The 16,828-nt window shown below is 48.5% G+C and overlaps 2 protein-coding genes across 5 annotated transcripts; both read left to right on the forward strand.

The window, feature by feature from the left end:
* Positions 1 to 19: 19 nt before the first annotated feature.
* LOC105289344 (glutathione S-transferase theta-1-like) lies at positions 20 to 8,783 on the forward strand. 2 transcript variants are annotated; one of them, XM_023528303.1, is made up of 7 exons: positions 20 to 37; positions 214 to 1,203; positions 1,840 to 1,890; positions 2,213 to 2,300; positions 3,833 to 3,983; positions 7,652 to 7,828; positions 8,024 to 8,783. In XM_023528303.1, the coding sequence occupies exons 6-7, from the start codon at positions 7,655 to 7,657 to the stop codon at positions 8,216 to 8,218; spliced, it is 369 nt and encodes a 122-aa protein (XP_023384071.1). In that variant the 5' UTR covers positions 20 to 37; positions 214 to 1,203; positions 1,840 to 1,890; positions 2,213 to 2,300; positions 3,833 to 3,983; positions 7,652 to 7,654; the 3' UTR covers positions 8,219 to 8,783. The 2 variants fall into 2 exon arrangements, with proteins under 2 accessions (XP_023384071.1, XP_011354286.1); XM_011355984.2 differs by lacking the exon at positions 20 to 37 and having other exon boundaries at positions 69 to 1,203.
* Positions 8,784 to 10,748: 1,965 nt separating this feature from the next.
* Positions 10,749 to 16,059, forward strand: LOC105289345 (glutathione S-transferase theta-3-like). 3 transcript variants are annotated; one of them, XM_011355985.2, is made up of 5 exons: positions 10,749 to 10,975; positions 12,102 to 12,189; positions 12,754 to 12,904; positions 14,381 to 14,557; positions 14,886 to 16,059. In XM_011355985.2, exons 1-5 carry the CDS (start codon positions 10,864 to 10,866, stop codon positions 15,078 to 15,080), a joined length of 723 nt encoding a protein of 240 aa, XP_011354287.1. In that variant the 5' UTR covers positions 10,749 to 10,863; the 3' UTR covers positions 15,081 to 16,059. The 3 variants fall into 3 exon arrangements, with proteins under 3 accessions (XP_011354287.1, XP_023384072.1, XP_023384073.1); XM_023528304.1 differs by lacking the exon at positions 10,749 to 10,975 and adding an exon at positions 11,014 to 11,560; XM_023528305.1 differs by lacking the exons at positions 10,749 to 10,975; positions 12,102 to 12,189; positions 12,754 to 12,904 and adding an exon at positions 13,799 to 13,872.
* The last annotated feature ends 769 nt before the right edge of the window (positions 16,060 to 16,828 follow it).

Below are 16,828 nucleotides of genomic sequence, written 5' to 3' on the forward strand. Positions count from 1 at the left end.
TGGCTGCTGAGCCTGCGACTGCTGGTGTGAGCAGAAGGTCTAATGTGGGAGTGGGTGGGAGTGGGTCCTCCCAGCTTCCAAAAAGAATTTAAAAATTCTGTAATTTTTAAATTCTTTAATGTTTAAATTCTTTAATTTTAAAAATTATTTAAATATGATTAAACTGCCAATAATAACAGTTGACTTCAATACTCCACTATTGTTAATGGATAGAATGAGACAGAAGATCGTCAGGGAAATAGAGGACTTGAAAAACACTATAAACCAATTGGAACTACTAGATACACACACAGAACAACTTCACTCAAGAACAGCAGAATAAACATTCTTCTGTGCACATGGCATGTTCTTCTCAAGTTTAAACATGGAAATCATACAGTGTATGTTCTCTGAACACAATGGAATGTACCAGAAAGTCTGGCTCCAGTGTTCACGCTCTTAGCCCCTCGCTCTAGAGATCCTGGTTCTGGCAGTGTCAAAGTGACAGGGCTTCTGGTCAGTGTTTCGTGTTTACTCACTTCACTCCAATTCCATGGCCCAGCATTTGACAGCCTTGATCTTCCTGCTCCTGCCAGCACCGTGCCTCACATGCCCTGGGTTTGTGTCTTTCCTTTTCTGGGCCTCTGTTTCTCCATCTTGAAAATGATGAGGAGCGATCCAGCAATCCCCACTTTTGGGTACACACCTAAAGGAGATGAAAACAGGATATCGAAAACTTTCTTGATCTGTAAATCACATCTGTAAAATGGCGATGGTCGGACATTCTGATACTTGCTACAATACGGGAGAACCTTGAAGACCTTATACTAAGTGAAAGGAGCCAGTCACAAAGGACTAGGACTGGAGGTCCTCAGCATCACCCTCCGAGGGGCGATATTCCTTGTTGCCACCCCTCCTTCTAGCCCCAGAGCCCCTGGCTTCAGCCTTTCAGGCACACCAGGTAGCCAGTGTTTGGGCCAAAGTCTGGGTCCTGGAGCCGCCCAAAGAGGAACCGGCCTCCAGGGGGCGTGGTTGTCTCTAGGGAAACTCCGCACCAGTGCTGGCGTTTACTGCGTCCTTTGGTTCCCGAGTCTGGTTCCGTAGCGCCGGTCATGGGCCTGGAGCTCTACCTGGACCTGCTGTCCCAGCCCTGCCGCGCCGTCTACATCTTCGCCAAGAAGAACGGCATCCCCTTCGAGCTGCGCACCGTGGAGCTGCTCAAAGGTGGGCCCGACGGCGGAGTTTGGGGAACCGAGAGGTAGGGGAGGAATGGAGAGGCCAAATATTGCTTAGGGGCACCCCTCCCTGCGCCACCCACTTCTTGGGGCCATCACCGGAAAAGGTGGGTCACAAAGAAGATCCGAGAGATTCGAGTAATCTCCCAAAGTCTGGTGGTGCCGTGGACAACAGGGCAGGGCTCAGCTGAGGCCGAATAAAGGGGCGGGGGAGGGATGGAAGGTGGGGAGTAGGGAGGAGGAAAGATGGAGAGATCTGGCAAGGAAAGAAGGAGAGATCTGGCGAAGAAAGGGGTGCACCTGGGCATAGGGACAGGGGACCTCTGGAAGAGAGATGTGGCAGGAGGAGAGAGGTTAAAGGGGCCTAGTGTAGAGACTAGGACAGAGGCTAGTCTAGTCCCTCCTTGGTGGCCTTCAACTGCTGAAATTTTGCAACAGCAGGGCTAGCTCGATGTCCTCAGTGCCCAGGGCTGGGTGAACAAGAGGACACAGAGGGCCCAGTAGAAGTTGGTTATAATTAAATAGATACCAGGAAAAGGCCACTTCTCTGTGTTTGGTGGCTCTACTTAGGGCACTGTAAGAAGTCAGAGCTCCTTTCAGGTGACTAGCTACTCTGCCCTTGCAGCTTGGGACACCCAAAATGTGAGCTCATGAAGCTGGTGATGATGCAAAGGCAGTAAGTGGGGTGCATGTGAAGGCTTGACTGGGGCACCTTGCCCTGCAGCATGAGCTCTGTTGCAGAGGGGTGGGCTGTCGGGGGAAGGTTATGGCCCTATTCCAGGCCTTGGCCAGGGTGTCCAGGTCTATTTTGCACCACTTGGCAGAGCAGCCTCCTGCCCCTCCCACAGCGGCCCCTACCAGCCCTTTACCACACACAGGAGAGCAGCCAGGGGCTGGGAAAGAGCTGTGAAATTGGGGACTGGGCATTGCAGGGAGTGGAAACAGGCCATACAGGGCACATTTTCCTCCCAGTACCCATAACGATGTGCTCTCTGCAGGCCAGCATCTCAGCAATGCCTTTGCCCAGGTGAACCCCTTGAAGAAAGTGCCTGTCTTGAAGGATGGGGACTTCATCTTGACTGAGAGGTAACTACAGCCTCAGGCTGTTACTAGACCTTGCTGGAACAATCTTGTCCTAACCCTCTACTTTATAGACAAAAAACCAAAAATCCTGAGAGGTGAAGGGCCCTTTGCCCTATATCCTATAGAGTCAGGCCTGGACCCCAGGCCCCTGTGTGTTCACACAGGGATGGTTGGAAAAGCAAGCATGTATTTTACTTTTATACCAATCCTGTGATTGTTGGTGAGCGTAGCGTAAGGCAGGGGGCAGGGCATGGCAGCTTCACCCCCCATAGAGGCCTCCTCTGGCCAAACTTGCTTCAAGATGGCCCAGGAGTGTCTGGGCTATCCAGTGACTCCATCTCCCAGCTACAGCTTCCATGGGTGGGCCTCATCCTTGGGAGGACCTCCAGGCATGTGGACATTTTACATCACCACAGGTCCTAAGAAGTGGAAACCTCTTCAGGAAAGGCCGAACATTTTTCTGGTTCTGCCTCTTTCGTCACATAAGTCATCCCTACCACAAAAAGGAGAACCTGGAGCTTTAGAACTTATCTCTGAAATCTTAAGATGATACACCCCCCAAAGAATTTCTCAGACATTCTGCCAGCACCATTTTTCCTTCCTGCGGCCCCTACTGTCCTGAGCCCTTGTGTCGCTGGTGTTGAGCACCCACGGGCACCTGCCAGGGGCAACATGCAATATCTGCATTTGTCTGTCTCTTTTCTCCCCCTAGGGATGTCTATGGCTCCCAGGGACCTGCTGCCTTCCTCAGAGTTGACTTGAACGATTAGCTGGGAGTGAGAGAAGTTCAAGTATCTTGCACAGACGAGTGAATTGTTAAACTAGGCTTTGGGGGCAGGATTCCTAATAGGAATATGGGCCAGTGGCAGATACAGAGATTTTCTGCTTTTTTGGCTGGAGTTCCCAGCCCTTAGGACATCCCAAGTTCCTGAAAGCCTTCGTGTGGGCCCAAATTTACACACCCTCAGTGCCCTTTCCGGTCCACCCCTGTCCCAACACCACGACAGCCCTCATAACCCAGGGCAGAAGGAGGGCTCTAGGGGCTCGTCTGTTCTACTGTTCCACCATCCTGCAGCAGCCCCAGTGTTTCCTACAGGGGAGAACAAAGGGATGAAAAGAACAAGAGGAGGACAGGAAAGCTAATTTGAGCAGTCAGGTCATCTGAGCCTTGTCCGAATGCCAGGTGATGAGAGTGGTTGCAGACTGGACAGAACTGAGCTTCTTTAAGGCTCAGCTTTGATGCCATCTCCTGCAGGAAGGTCTGGCCTTCCCATCAAGAACTGTCTCTGAGCACATGGCAGGACACTCTGCTGTGCGATATTGCCTGGTGGTAGGATGAGTTTGGGTGTTAGCCTCAGAAAGACTCTCAGCAATGCTACCAAAGGCCGTGTTCCTGGGCAAGTCCATTCACTATTCTAAGCCTGGCTTCCTTGTCTGTAAAATGAGGCAAATATCTTGACTCATTATCAGGAAGATTAAAGAAACCCCTAGCTCAGTACCTTTCCCACAACCATCATGTCTCCCCTCCCCTGCAGTGTGGCCATATTGCTCTACCTGACCCGCAAGTATAAGGTCCCTGACCACTGGTACCCTCAGGACCTGCAGGCCCGTGCCCGTGTGGATGAGTACCTGGCATGGCAGCACACAACCCTGCGGAGAAACTGCCTCCGGGCCCTGTGGCATAAGGTGAGGCCCCTGGGGTGGGGTAGGGAAGACAGCGAGGGCATCACCCCCAAAGGAGCTCAGGCGCTATTGCATTCTTCTTTTTAGTTTGGATAGTTTCTAATGACATGACTTTGACCTCACTAATTTTCTCTTCTGTTGTGCCCAGGTTGCTGTTAAGCCCATCTAATCCATTCTTTATTTGAGATATGTACTTTTTCAGTTTAGAATTTTTTTTTTTTCAGTTTCCATTGCTCTGCTGAAATCCACCATCTGCTTACCAATTTGGTCCATCTTCTCTTCTAAATTCTTTAACACATTTATAATAGTTACTTAAAAGTCTCTGTCTTACTTTCAACACCTGGATTCTCTGTGAGTCTGTTTCCATTGGTTGTTTTTCATCTTCTTGATTATCTGTCATATTTTCTGCTTTCTTTGCATGTCTCAATTTTTAATTGTGTGCCAGACATTATGTATAAGAGTAGAGATTGAAGTACGTAATAAGTACCCCTTTAAAGGCTTGCACTTTTCTTCTGTCAGGAAGCATCAGTGGTAGGTTAGTTTCTTTCAGCTAATCTGGAGGTGGGCTAGGTTGTGGCTTTAGTTAGTTTCAGTTCATCTCTGGTTTCAGTTATCTTGAAGGTGGGATCAGGTTGCTTGCTTGCTTTCTCCAGCAGGGATTTGGAACTTAAGTACCAACCACACGTCAAAAAAGTCCCATAACAATGGCAAGCTTGTACCCTGCCTTCTTGGACCCCAGGAATGAAAGAGGCTAATCCAGGAAGGGCTCATGTCCTCTAAAATTTGATGAATTTAGTCCAGTGCTGAACAATGGAAGCATAAAGTGAGCCATATATGTCCTTTAAAATTTCCTAGGAGCCACATTTAAAACGTAAAAAGAAACAGGTGAAATAAATATATTTCACTTAACCCAATATATTCAGAATATTATCATTTCGGCCAATAAACACATGAAAAGATGCTTGGCATTACTAGTCATTAGAGAAATGCAAATTAAAACTATAATGAGATACCACTTCACACCCATTAGGATGGCGCTATATATATATATATATATATATATATATATATATATATATATGCACACACACATCACAAAAATTAAAAATAAAATTACCAAATGGTCCAGCAATTTCATTTCTGGATATATTCCTAAAATAATTGCAAGCGGGGTCTCAAATAGATATTTTTACACTTATGTTCATAATGGTATTATTCACAATAACTAGTAGTGGAAACAACCCTTGTGTTTATTGACGGATGAATGGAAAAACAAAATGTTGTACATTCATACAATAGAATATTATTTGGTCTTAAGAAAGAAAGGAGTTTTGACACATGCTACAACATGGATGAACCTTGAAAACATTTGCTAAGTGAAGTAAGCCAGACACAAAAGGACAAGTATTGTATAATTCCACTTATATGAGTCACCTAGAGTAGTTAAATTCGTAGAGACAGAAAGGAGAATGGTGGTTGGCAGGGGCTCGGGGGAGGGACAGAGGGGAAGTTTTTGGATGGGAACAGAGTTCCAGTTTTGCAAGGTGAAGACAGTTCTGGAACCGTAGTGGTGATGGTTGCACGACAATGTGAATGTACTTAATGCCACTGAACTGAACACTCAACAGTGGTTAAAATGGTATATTTTATATTATATGGTTTGTTTTTTTTACCAGAATTAAAACATTTTTAAATATCACTGTGTAATCAATAGAAAAATTATTAATGAAATATTTTTCTTTTTTTTTCTAAGTCCTCAGAATCTGGTGTATGTTTCACAGGTACAGCACATCTCAGCTAGAACCAGCCACATTTCAAAAGCTCAGTAGCCGCTTGAGGCTGGTGGCCACCATATTGGACAGTATGGGTTTAGGCTTTTTTTCTTTTTTTCTTTTCAAATTCTGTAACTCTTTGATGGCTTGACAGAAAAATAAGGCTATTTATAAATAAGGTCCTTAGGGTGGAAACAATGGTATTTTTGCGACCTTTGAGAGCCTAATCAGCAATGGAACTCTTTTTAAAAAATGTGTGGGTAATTCTGGATCGTGAGTTTTATTGTTCTTTCTCATATCATTTTTAATATAAGAAAGAAACATTAGAGAACAAAAGTCAAAAGACCTCTTTGTTGAGCTCACTCCTTCCCAAGAGAACACCCCACTCTGGGATCTGGGACAAGTCTTTCCAGTTCATGATTTTATACATTACTACAATTACATATAGCCATAAGCAAAATAAAGTTTTGCTTTGAGTGCTTAAATTTTTAAATGAATGCTCTCATACCATTCTGCAACTTGCATTTTTCCTTGTTGCTATGGGTAGGTCTAATTTATCCATTTTCACTACTCTGTGGTATTTCATTATGTGAATAAATCTTAATTTACTTATTAACCAATTATGGTCTTTTATATTTAAAGAGGAACAAAAACACTTTTTTAAGACCCTAAAAACTTTGGAATCACTCAGTTGGAACAGAAGGGAAACGTAGACCTTCTCTTGCAAGGGGGAGGCAGGTAATAAATGAGGGAGATGGGCTAGGTGAGGTCCAGCCCACCGGGAGCGCATGTGCCCTTCCTTCTTCAGGCATCAGCCTTAGATGCCAGGCAGGGGTACCAGGTAGCAATGCTCCCTTTATGTTAAAAAGAAACTGGAAATCTGGACTTTTGTATGAAATATCTCCATTTTTAAATGTCAATAGCTGATCTATATTTTTTAAAACTCTGGAGCCAAAGGAATGTCATTAGCCCAGCACTGGCCTGTGATCGCTAATCCCACCTTGTCGTGTGGAAGTGAGGACTGAAGCCCTGAGCCAGGAGTTTGAGTACAGCCCTAGTCCTGTTTTTCTTTCCTGAATCCCAGCCCAGCCCCCCCAAGCGACTTTACCACACCGAGCATGAAGCCCCACCACCCACCTGTGCTCCCCATCTATTCTGTCTCCCTAACAGCTGCCAAGCCTGAGGCTCTTGATGGCTTTGCCCTAAAAATGCCCTCCTCCCCAAATCCTGGACACCTCTCTCTCCTGGCTCTCCTCCTTAGTCCCTGGTAGCTCCCAGGTCAGAAGTTGTTTATTCTATGCTTGGCTGAGTCTTTTCCTGGCTATGCCATCTCTGGAAATTGATTGTCCCTCTTTGGACCTCACTTTTTTATTTACAAGATAAGTCATGTACTGTTTATTCAAGGAAATTGAAGCTAAGAAGGATTGTGTATTTTGCCCTAGGTCACACAAATTAATAAGTGACAAAATGGAGTGTGTATTTTGCCCTAGGTCACACAAATTAATAAGTGACAAAATGGAGACCTTAAAAGCCTGTCGTCATAATTACTTATACTGTAAGAGGAACTGATTTTATATTCAGGAGAAAAAAGATTATAAATTAGATAGTTCTTAAGCCAGCTAGCCCTCTCCTCTCCACCAAAGTATGAAATTCACTGTTTAGGTCCCCTTTGAGTCATTCTCAAAGGAGTTTGAGTCCTTCAGAAACCTCTGAAGCTCAGCCAATCAGAGCTCATGAAAGCAGGAATAATTCAGGGAAAAGGGGTTCTTTGGGAATTTTCCTGCAGGCCTACCCAGGATGCAGAAGAAAGGTGCATAGAAATGGGAGGAGGGAGACTTGCTTCCTTCCTCCAAAGCTGGACTGGCCCCTAATCCCCCACTTTGCCTGCCCACTCACTAGGTGATGTTCTCTGTTTTCCTGGGTGAGCCAGTATCTCCTGAAATGCTGGCAGCCACGCTAGCAGAGTTGGATGTGACCTTGAAGATACTTGAGGACAAGTTCCTCCAGAAGAATGCTTTTCTGTCCAGGCCCCACATTTCCCTGGCTGACCTGGTAGCCATCACGGAGCTGATGCATGTGAGTACTGTGGGCAAGGTAGGCCCACTTGGCAGGATGAGTTGCTGAAGTCCTGCTCATGCCACCCCCACCTGGCTGTGGGACTGTGCTTGTTTGCGGTAACCTCTTCTGGAGCTGTGTGGTCCCCAAACCAGGAAAGTGCTACTATCCTTGGCCTCACCCATCCACTCCTGTACTGTCCCTTTTTCCCTACAGCCTGTGGGTGCTGGCTGCCAAGTCTTTGAAGGCCGACCCAAGCTGGCTGCTTGGCGCCAGCGCGTGGAAGCAGCAGTGGGAAAGATCCTCTTCCAAGAGGCCCATGAGACCATCCTGAATGTCAAGAACTTTCCACCTGCAGACCCCGTCATAAAGCAGAAGCTGATACCTGGGATACTGGCCATGATCCAATGAGCTGGGAAGCCTTGACTCTGCTCTGCCCCTGGCAGTTCATGAAGCACCTTCGTTCCATGAAGGCATGGGAGGCAGGCTCAGAGATCAAGAGTAACTTGCCCATGTCCCACTGTACTGTGGCTCTCCAGCCCCAGGTCCCTACCCTTACCCTGTCTTCCACAGCTGCCTGAAAACCACGATGAGAATGGCACACCCAGACCTGTCTCCTTTAATCACTACATTTCATTTTCAGTTTGGTAAATAAGTCTGGGCTTAGCCTGATCCTCTGCTTCTAACTCTGCTGTGTGATTTATTTGACATTCTTGCCCTGGCCCTGTCTATCCAAAAGGCAACCTTCCTTTCCTAGGCCCTGAGGGTCAGCTTCACCCTGATGATTGCCAAGAATGAAATGAATAATAACTGCCCCCTAGCCTTCTAATTCTTGGAGAAAGTGATTTCTCAGACGGTGTAAAGATCAGCAGGCATTCCACATGTGTTCTTTGTAGGCATGGTGGTAGATCAGTTGGCTGGGCCAGCCTCCCAGGACATTGCCATTTGGCTCCAAGTCATGAGTTCTGAATCTGCCTGTAGGAATTGTTATGTAATCACCTCCAAAAATTCAGGTTTGTGTGCCCAATGTGCTAGTAAGCCAAACATTGAGACACTAGTGCTTAGGTATAAAGGTTTATTTGATTTGGCCAAAGTAAGAGGACAGGAGAGCAAGATCTCTCAAATCCATCTCTCTCAAAAAGCAAAAGTAAGGAGTTTTTATGTAGCTAAGGAGTAAGGGAGGAGGAGTTCCAGGGAACTGAGAGAGAAGTCTGTGTCTTCTTAGTCACAGATGATGCTTTTTCTTATTAGACTCCTAGGTGCCAGCACCCAGTTGCAGCTACCTTGTGTACAACCTTTCCTTCTGCAAAACAAACATTCTTCTTATGGCCCTGGAGTTATCTCTTGCTTGACAAAGAAACAGTATATCAGCAACAGGAAATTATATTGTGAGAGCAATGAGTGCTGGGTTGAATAACCAAGATTCTGCGAAATATCCCACAATGGTGTCACTGAAGAAGTGTCAGTGATATTAAATTTAAAGCAAAAAAGCAGAAACTAGACATCTTGTGACTATCATCATTGTTTAAACTATCATTGTTTTGTGCTTAACTAGCTATATTTTTCTATTACTTCAAGCAAAGTGTACTTTTAAACATTTCTCCTGGAACTTGCTTTACAGGTGGTCCCTCAGAACATGACCAACATATTTTCTTAATCTTTGACTATAAGTTACATGACAACCAAAGCACCTGAAACATGTAGTTAAAACCTATACCTATTTCCTCATTAAGAATTAAAGTACTTAATTCTAGCTGCCAGAAATACTAGGGGAATTAAAGTCACAATAGGCTCGGCTGTAGAACTGGTAGGGAGGAGAAAATCCACAAAGCAGCTCTCTCACTCAGGGCTCAGTCACACAGGGCTTAAAATGCCACACACAGGATCTGTAAACCATGGAGGAGAATGCTGTGCTCAGACTGTGTTTTAGAATAATATTCTGGCTGCTGGTAGGGGTTGGACTGGCAGGTGGCCAGGGAGGAAGAAGGAAGTTGGGATATTGTAGTAATTCAGCCAAAGGTGGCTTGTGGAAGAGGGCAGACCAGTGAAGGAGGTGGAGGACATGCCCCTGCCAGAATGGAGAGGGCTGCAGCACAAGGCTAGGAAAGCACTCTCCTGGAGGGACAGGTCTTCCCTAACTGGGGAGCATGGGGGACCAGGGAGGCCAATCTCTTCTCAAGTTTTCCAGTAACTGATCCTCTTGCTAAGTGGCTTTCTCTGACTCTTGGGTTCAGGAGAAGAGCCTTCTTAACTCAGGAGGCTGTCTTAGAAGATGGGGCATCATAATCACTGACTGGAGGAGCTCCAGAGTCACAGTTGGAGGGACCTGGCCCTGCTGAAGAAGTGAGGAAGTGCTATCCCCCTTGCAAACCTCTAAACGATCCTCACAGGGCTTCTCCTTCCAGGGAGAGGAATTAGCTGGAGTGTAATGTATATGACCTCAGGGATTAGGGAGGGATTTGGGTTAGCTTCTGCAGAGAGCAGGTCTAGACACCCTTCCCAACCTCCACCCTGGCCTCTGGGCACCAGGCTTAGGGGAGGCTGCTGCACCTTCTTCCTTCTCCCTTTGTGTTCTCAGGGACTCGGATTTCCCCCCTCTCTCAGCCTCCTCCCTGGGTGGGAGAGGTGGCCTGCCTACTACAGGCAGCCCAGCCCTTGACCCTAAATTCACTGAGAGTCTGTGCTGGAGCGCCCTTGGCATCCCGTTTTCTATTACCACTCCCCCTGCCACATTTGACAAAGGTAGACACTGAGGGCCAGAGAAGGGGTGTGACTTGACCGCGAGACCCCGGCTCAGAGCCCAGATCTTCCTGTGTCTAGCCACCACGAGAGGGCCTAACAACACAGAACCCTGGAGAGGGAAGAAGGGAGAGCGAGGGCGCTGCTGATTGGCCCAAAGTTCTCCGGAGCCATCCAATGGGCGGGGAGGGCGTGACTGAGTCCTGCCCCGACTGCTCTCGTCTGTAGGCTCGGTGGCCCGGCGGTTCCTGCCCGCGGTTTTTGTTTCCGGGCTTGTCCCTCAGGTCTACCCCCTGGGTCTACCTGCCTCCCCTGCCATGAGCCTGGAGCTCTACCTGGACCTGCTGTCCCAGCCCTGCCGCGCCGTCTACATATTCGCCAAGAAAAACGGCATCCCCTTCGAGCTCCGCACCGTGGATCTGCTCAAAGGTGAAGCCCGGCAGGCAGGCCTGGCGTCTGGGCCGACTGTGTGCTGACTGTGTGCCACACTGTGGCTTAGAGAAAACTCCTCATTTCCTAGTAGGGGTGGTCCCCATCTCTGAATTTCGGCATCTGCTGGCGGGAGAAGGTTGTTCCACCTGGATCTGGTCTCTTTAAACCTACCTACCCCTGTTTAGGTCTCCTCTGCATTTACAGAATCCGATGAAGGGGACAGGGCTGTAACTGAGCAGTAGGGCAAGCTACGGATTTAGAGCTTCTTGGGTAGGCCAGGAGGGATGACCCTGCTTGGCCGTACCTGCCCACCGTCTGTCTTTGAATCCCCGACCCTGGGCCACCAACTGCTACATTGCCACTTTGCTCTGCCTTTTCAGCTGTCCTTGAGACAGGGGCTGGGCACAGAGGCAGTTTCGGAAGGGAGACTGGGTAGTGGTGATTCTGTCTACTCAGTAGAAGGGCAAAGGGGGCCACAAAAGGAGCCTATGGCCAGGCTAGAACCTGGTTCCACTGAGGCTCTCTGACTTTATGCACATTGACTGATGTACCCTCCAGCATCGGCTGGGGAGGCATGTAGAGGTGAGTCAGACCTAGGAATCCACATCAGAGAGGGAGACTTGAGGGCTTGGCACAGGAGAGAAAGAAGAGAAGAGCTGAGCTGTTGGAGGCTGGGTGGCTGGTGAGAGCAAGGATGGACTGAGGGCTGGGAGCAGGTGTGGCTGGAGCTGGGTGTGGCTGGGTGTGGACAGGTCATTCAGCTGGCATAGGAAGATGGATTGCAGGAGGTAAGCTTAGAGCCCAGGATGGAGGCTGGAGTGTCTGACATGATGGAGTTGCCTGAGTCTGTGTGTGTGTGTGTGTGTGTGTGTGTGTGTGTGTGTATTACAGCTCCATGGAACCACCTCCTTCCCTCGGCCCAAGTCAAGATGCTTCCTGGCCCAGGTTCCAAGGGGGTGGACACAGGAATGGTGGCCTTTTGGTGGTGGTGTCAGGGTCTGTGATTCACTGACCAGTGGAGTGGCCTCCTCCTCCCTAATGCCCCACAAGAATAGGGTAGGGATGGGCAGAGACCTTGGAGGGCTCAGGGTTCTCCCCACTGCTTCACTGGTCTCTCCCACAGGCCAGCAGCACAGCAATGCCTTTGCCCAGGTGAACCCCCTGAAGAAAGTGCCAGCCTTGAAGGATGGGGACTTTACCTTGGCTGAGAGGTAATGGGTTCCTGGACTCCTGCATGACCTTGTGGGGCCAGTCAGCCATCTGTGTGTTTACTGTTGATGGCTTGGATTGTGGCTTGTGTGCCCTGAGCACTTGTGCCAGCCCCAGAGTGGAGAGTGGCTTGAAGTGGGCAGAGGTACCCAGGGATGGGAAGAGCACCTGCTCCTGGTGTGTTCAAGCTTTGGATATGTTGAGCAGTGGTACTGGACTTGCTCTCGTCCTTCAGGACCTGTGCTGGGTGCCCCATTTTGTGGAAGCTTTCTCTGAGCACACCACCCCCCACCTTCTGAAGTCCCATTACATTTTGTTTTTCACTTGGTGTCCTTAGTTTGGATGGTAGGATGGCCCAATGTAGAGCTGTGTGACCCGGGGCAGTCACCTAACCTCTCTGAGCCTCACATTCCTAATCTGTGTCATGGAGATAGTGAAATGCTGTACCCACAGGAGTTGGGGAAAGACATGCCAGGAGCAGGAGCCTGCCCCACCCAGGGCCTGGCCCCTGTGGAGTAGCTGAAAAGTGACTTGGACATCTCCTTCTCTTCTGCCGTGTCTCCCAGTGTGGCCATCTTGCTGTATCTGAGCCGCAAGTACAAGGCCCCTGACCACTGGTACCCCCAGGACCTGCAGGCCTGCGCCCGTGTGGACGAGTACTTGGCGTGGCAGCACACGGCCCTGCGGAGTAGCTGCACCCGAGCCATGTGGCAGAAGGTGAGTCCCAGGGCCAGGGACTCCTTCCGGGATGCTCAGGGGGCAGTGCTTTCTGTTTAAAACATTTTGTTCAGACCCGAAACCTTAGAACACCAAATTTTAGAATGCTAGAGACTCCAACCGACTTGTTTCTCAGAGGGAAAACCAAGATAGAGCCAGGGAGTGGCTACTCAGTGTTCCTTGATTCCTGAGCCCCTTTGCATACTCAAGGCTGCTTGGGAATATTGCCTTTGGGAGGAGAAAAAAAAAACAAATCCTCAGTTTGCTACATACATACTTTCCAGATAGAGAGATGTTTAGTGAAGAAAGTTAAACAAAGAAAAAATGAGGAGACATTTCAATAAATGTTGATCTGGTTTCTAGGTATGCAAGGATTTCTAAGCCTAACAGCAGTAGAAGAAAAGCATAAATGACTTTACACATACAATGAAATTTTATGGAAGGACAAAAAGGATTAAATTTAACATAAGCAAAAAATGAGAAAGATCTTGGCAAAGATATGTTAGAAAGAAGTAACATTCTTAATATTTAAGATGCTCTTAAACCTATCAAAGACACAGGAGGAAAATGGGCAAAGGAAACCAGCAGGGATTTAATGGAAGAATAGAGAGAAATGATTAATAAATGGATGAAAACACATTTAACCTCAGTAAAACTCAAATAAATGTGCACTCCGTTTTTATTTATCAAATGTGCAGGTGTTTTTGAAATGTGTAGAGTACACATTATTTGGAGAGTGCTGGCGCTCCGTGGGTGCCCTGTGTGTGAGGGAACGTGAGATGGGCAGGCTCACGCTCTCCTGTAGGTTGAGTACCACTGTTGTGAGTGGCCATTTGGCAAAAAGTAGGTTTCAATGGTCTTAAAAGTGTCTTCCTTGAGCTTCTAGGGACTTGGAGAGAAGTCCTCTCAAGTTGGTGGGGACGGGAGCCTGTTGCATTTGAGGGCAGAATGACAGGAAGTTGAGTGGAGTAAGTATAGACCTTTGCTCCTCAAAGTGTGGCCTGTGGACCAGGAGTGTCAGCATCAGCTAGGAACTCATTGCAGAGTCTCAGGCTCTACCCAAGTGTACTGATTAGGAATGTGCACTTGAACCACATCCCCCAATTTGAGAAGTCTTGGTGGGATAGGAGGTGGGGGTGTTGCGGGGGAGTGGGAAGACAATGACAGTTGCACCGGTGAGGACCTGGTGGCGAAGCCTTTGTGATGAGGGCAGTGGGGGACATGGAAGGCTTTATGCAGGGAGAGGATATGGGTAGATTGAGATTGCAGAAGGCTGTCCCTGACTGCCCTGTGTGAGGACCCAGGGAGAGGTGGAGGCTGTCCCTGTTTGAGTAGGAGCAGGTGGTGGCTATGGGTGGAAAGGGGTGGGCAGCAGAGAGGATAAATCCACAGGACTGGTGATAGATTAGTTGAGAGCAGAACCAGGCTAGGCTTGGGGCCAAACATCAGCCCTTTCCCTTCCTGTCCTCCCACCAGATGCTGTTCCCTGTGTTCCTGGGTGAACAGGTGCCCCCTGAAATGTTAGCGTCGACTCTGGCTGAGCTGGACGGGTGCCTACAGCTGCTTGAGGACAAGTTCCTGAAGGACCAGGATTTCCTTGCTGGGCCTCATATCTCAGTGGCTGACTTGGTAGCCATCACAGAGCTGATGCATGTGAGTACTGTGGGGTGGGGTGGCCCACTGGGGAGTGGGGTGTCCTGGGAGGAAGCCAATGTACCAGCTCACGTTGCCGCTTCTGGCTGTGGGATACTGGATGGATCACTTCCCCTCTGAGCCTTAGTGTCCTCATCTGTAAAATGGGACTTTAAAACCCTACCTTGAAGGGATATTGAGGAGTATCTCAGTGTTTCCTGGGAGAGGCCCCCCAGCTTATCATATGCAGGCAGAGGAAGGAAAATCCACTTGATGGGTCCCTAAACGAGGTCACGCTACCTTGTGCTTGACCATGACCAGCCCCTCCACTTACTTCCTCTTCCCACAGCCTATCAGTGCTGGCTGCCAAGTCTTCAAAAGCCGACCCAAGCTGGCTGCCTGGCATAAGCGTGTGGAGGCCGCAGTGGGAGAGGACCTCTTCCAGGAGGCCCATGCTGCTGTCATGAAGGCCAAGGACATGCCTCCAGCGGACACTGCCACAAAGGAGAGGCTGAAGCCCTTGATGCAGTTTTTATTGAAGTGATTAGGGGTAGGGCCCGCAGAGCCACTAATGACGGAAACTCTGTTGTCAGAATAAAGAGATAGAGCTGCCCCTCTCCTTGGCCATGAGCAAGACACCTTGTACAATCTCTGGTCCTCAGTCCCTCCATGCATCAAGCCTGCATTCCTTCTGTCTGTCTCCTCACTCCACTCCTGCCCCTTCCACTTCAACTTTCATGTGACCTCAGGAAAGAGCTTTAGTAAACGCATATTTGACCCTGTCCTTTCTCTGTTTAAAACTTTTCACGATGCCTCATTGCCCTGAAGCTGCGGTACAGGTTATCAAACTTTGTATCCAGGCTTTGCCACTACCCCACCAGACTGCCCCCTTCTGGTTCACCAGCCATTTTCCAGCATTCTTCCAGCTCCCAGCTCAGCCTCCTGGCCTTGACTCATGCTGACTCCTCTACTTACAGGGTCCTTCTTCACCTTTGCCTGGTACTATTACCCACTCCCCTGTCTTTTGGCACTTGTCACCATGTCACATTTTCAGAGATACTTCCTTGACCTCCCTAGCCCCAGGTTGGATCAGGTGACCCCTCTGGGCTCCTCATCCCTCTGTTCTGGCCAAAAGCTGGTTCCATGCTCCCCTGTCTGAGCAGGTATCACAGATGGAGGTTGACCCTGTGAAGAGATGTCTGAGTCAGGAATGGCTCCTGTCTCCTGCATCTCTGGAGTGATGCTCTCTCCCACAGTGGGGTGCATGCTGGTACATGAACCTCCTTGCAGGGAGGGAAGTTCCAGGTTCTTTCCTGGCCCTCCAGGTGCTGCTGAGAGGCCTTGCTCTCCCCGGCCTAATTGTGACCCCGACCAATGTCTTCTCCATGCCCCATTCTGGGATCCAGGCTTTCCACCTGTTTTTGCCCTTTCCCCTCATTACTGTCACAACCTACCTGTTTTGTGTCCCAGATTCCCTGATATCTGAGTCATCCAATAAACTGCTAATGGGACAGGGTCATGAACAGACAGAGCCTCTCAGCTCACCAGTCTTCCTATGGAGGCTCCTTTAATATGCACACATATAGAATTTTAGATGTGTAATCGAAATTGTTCATATATACCCACGCAGCTTCAATTATATTTTCATTTACAATTTAAACAACTTCAGAACACTGAGAGTACCATGGTTAGCCAAACCAACCTATTTCCACGTTTTAAATTAACACCTTTTGTTTTGCCTATGGAAATATAGGATGCCATAAATATTGCTGGTAATTCGACTAGGACCTGCTCCCCCCCTCCCCCGCCTCCAGTTCCTCACTCTGAGGCAAGGTTGCTAGGTTGCTACAGGCACGAGGACATGAAGGCAGGGATGCAGGGAACCCGAGAAGCTCTGCTGAGCCCCATGAGTCATGCATACGTGTCACCAGGTCGCCTCTTCAAGAAAAGTGCAGATCTTATATTGAACGTGAAGCTGACTAACTTTGAAGCGGTGGTAACTCCTTTAACTTTTTTTTAGTTCTCTGAGACAATGTAACGTTATTAGGGTAGATTCCGGGGAAGGCTCCTAAAAAGTTTGTGTGTGTCTGTGTGAAGGCTCTTAGAGAGAGAGAGAGAGAGAGAGAGAGAGAAAGAGAGAGGGAGAGAGAGGGAGGGAGGGAGGGAGGGAGAGACAGACTGTGTGTGTTTTCAGACCTCCATCTTAATTTGTGACAGACAGCAAAAGACAGCAGCTCTGAAACGCCGCAGGGGACGGAAAACCGCGGCCAGTGCGGCTAGAGCAGGGGCTGG

Source organism: Pteropus vampyrus, unplaced genomic scaffold (assembly GCF_000151845.1).
Source record: "Pteropus vampyrus isolate Shadow unplaced genomic scaffold, Pvam_2.0 Scaffold23, whole genome shotgun sequence".
Lineage (NCBI taxonomy): Eukaryota > Metazoa > Chordata > Mammalia > Chiroptera > Pteropodidae > Pteropus > Pteropus vampyrus.

Bases quoted from the DNA above. Each gene is read 5' to 3' on its own strand.
- LOC105289344 (XM_023528303.1), top strand. From the start codon at position 7,655: ATGTTCTCTGTTTTCCTGGGTGAGCCAGTATCTCCTGAAATGCTGGCA. The intron at 7,829-8,023 runs GTGAGTACTGTG...TTTTCCCTACAG, and splicing joins CCATCACGGAGCTGATGCAT to CCTGTGGGTGCTGGCTGCCA.
- LOC105289345 (XM_011355985.2), top strand. From the start codon at position 10,864: ATGAGCCTGGAGCTCTACCTGGACCTGCTGTCCCAGCCCTGCCGCGCC. The intron at 12,190-12,753 runs GTAATGGGTTCC...CGTGTCTCCCAG, and splicing joins GACTTTACCTTGGCTGAGAG to TGTGGCCATCTTGCTGTATC. The intron at 14,558-14,885 runs GTGAGTACTGTG...CTCTTCCCACAG, and splicing joins CCATCACAGAGCTGATGCAT to CCTATCAGTGCTGGCTGCCA.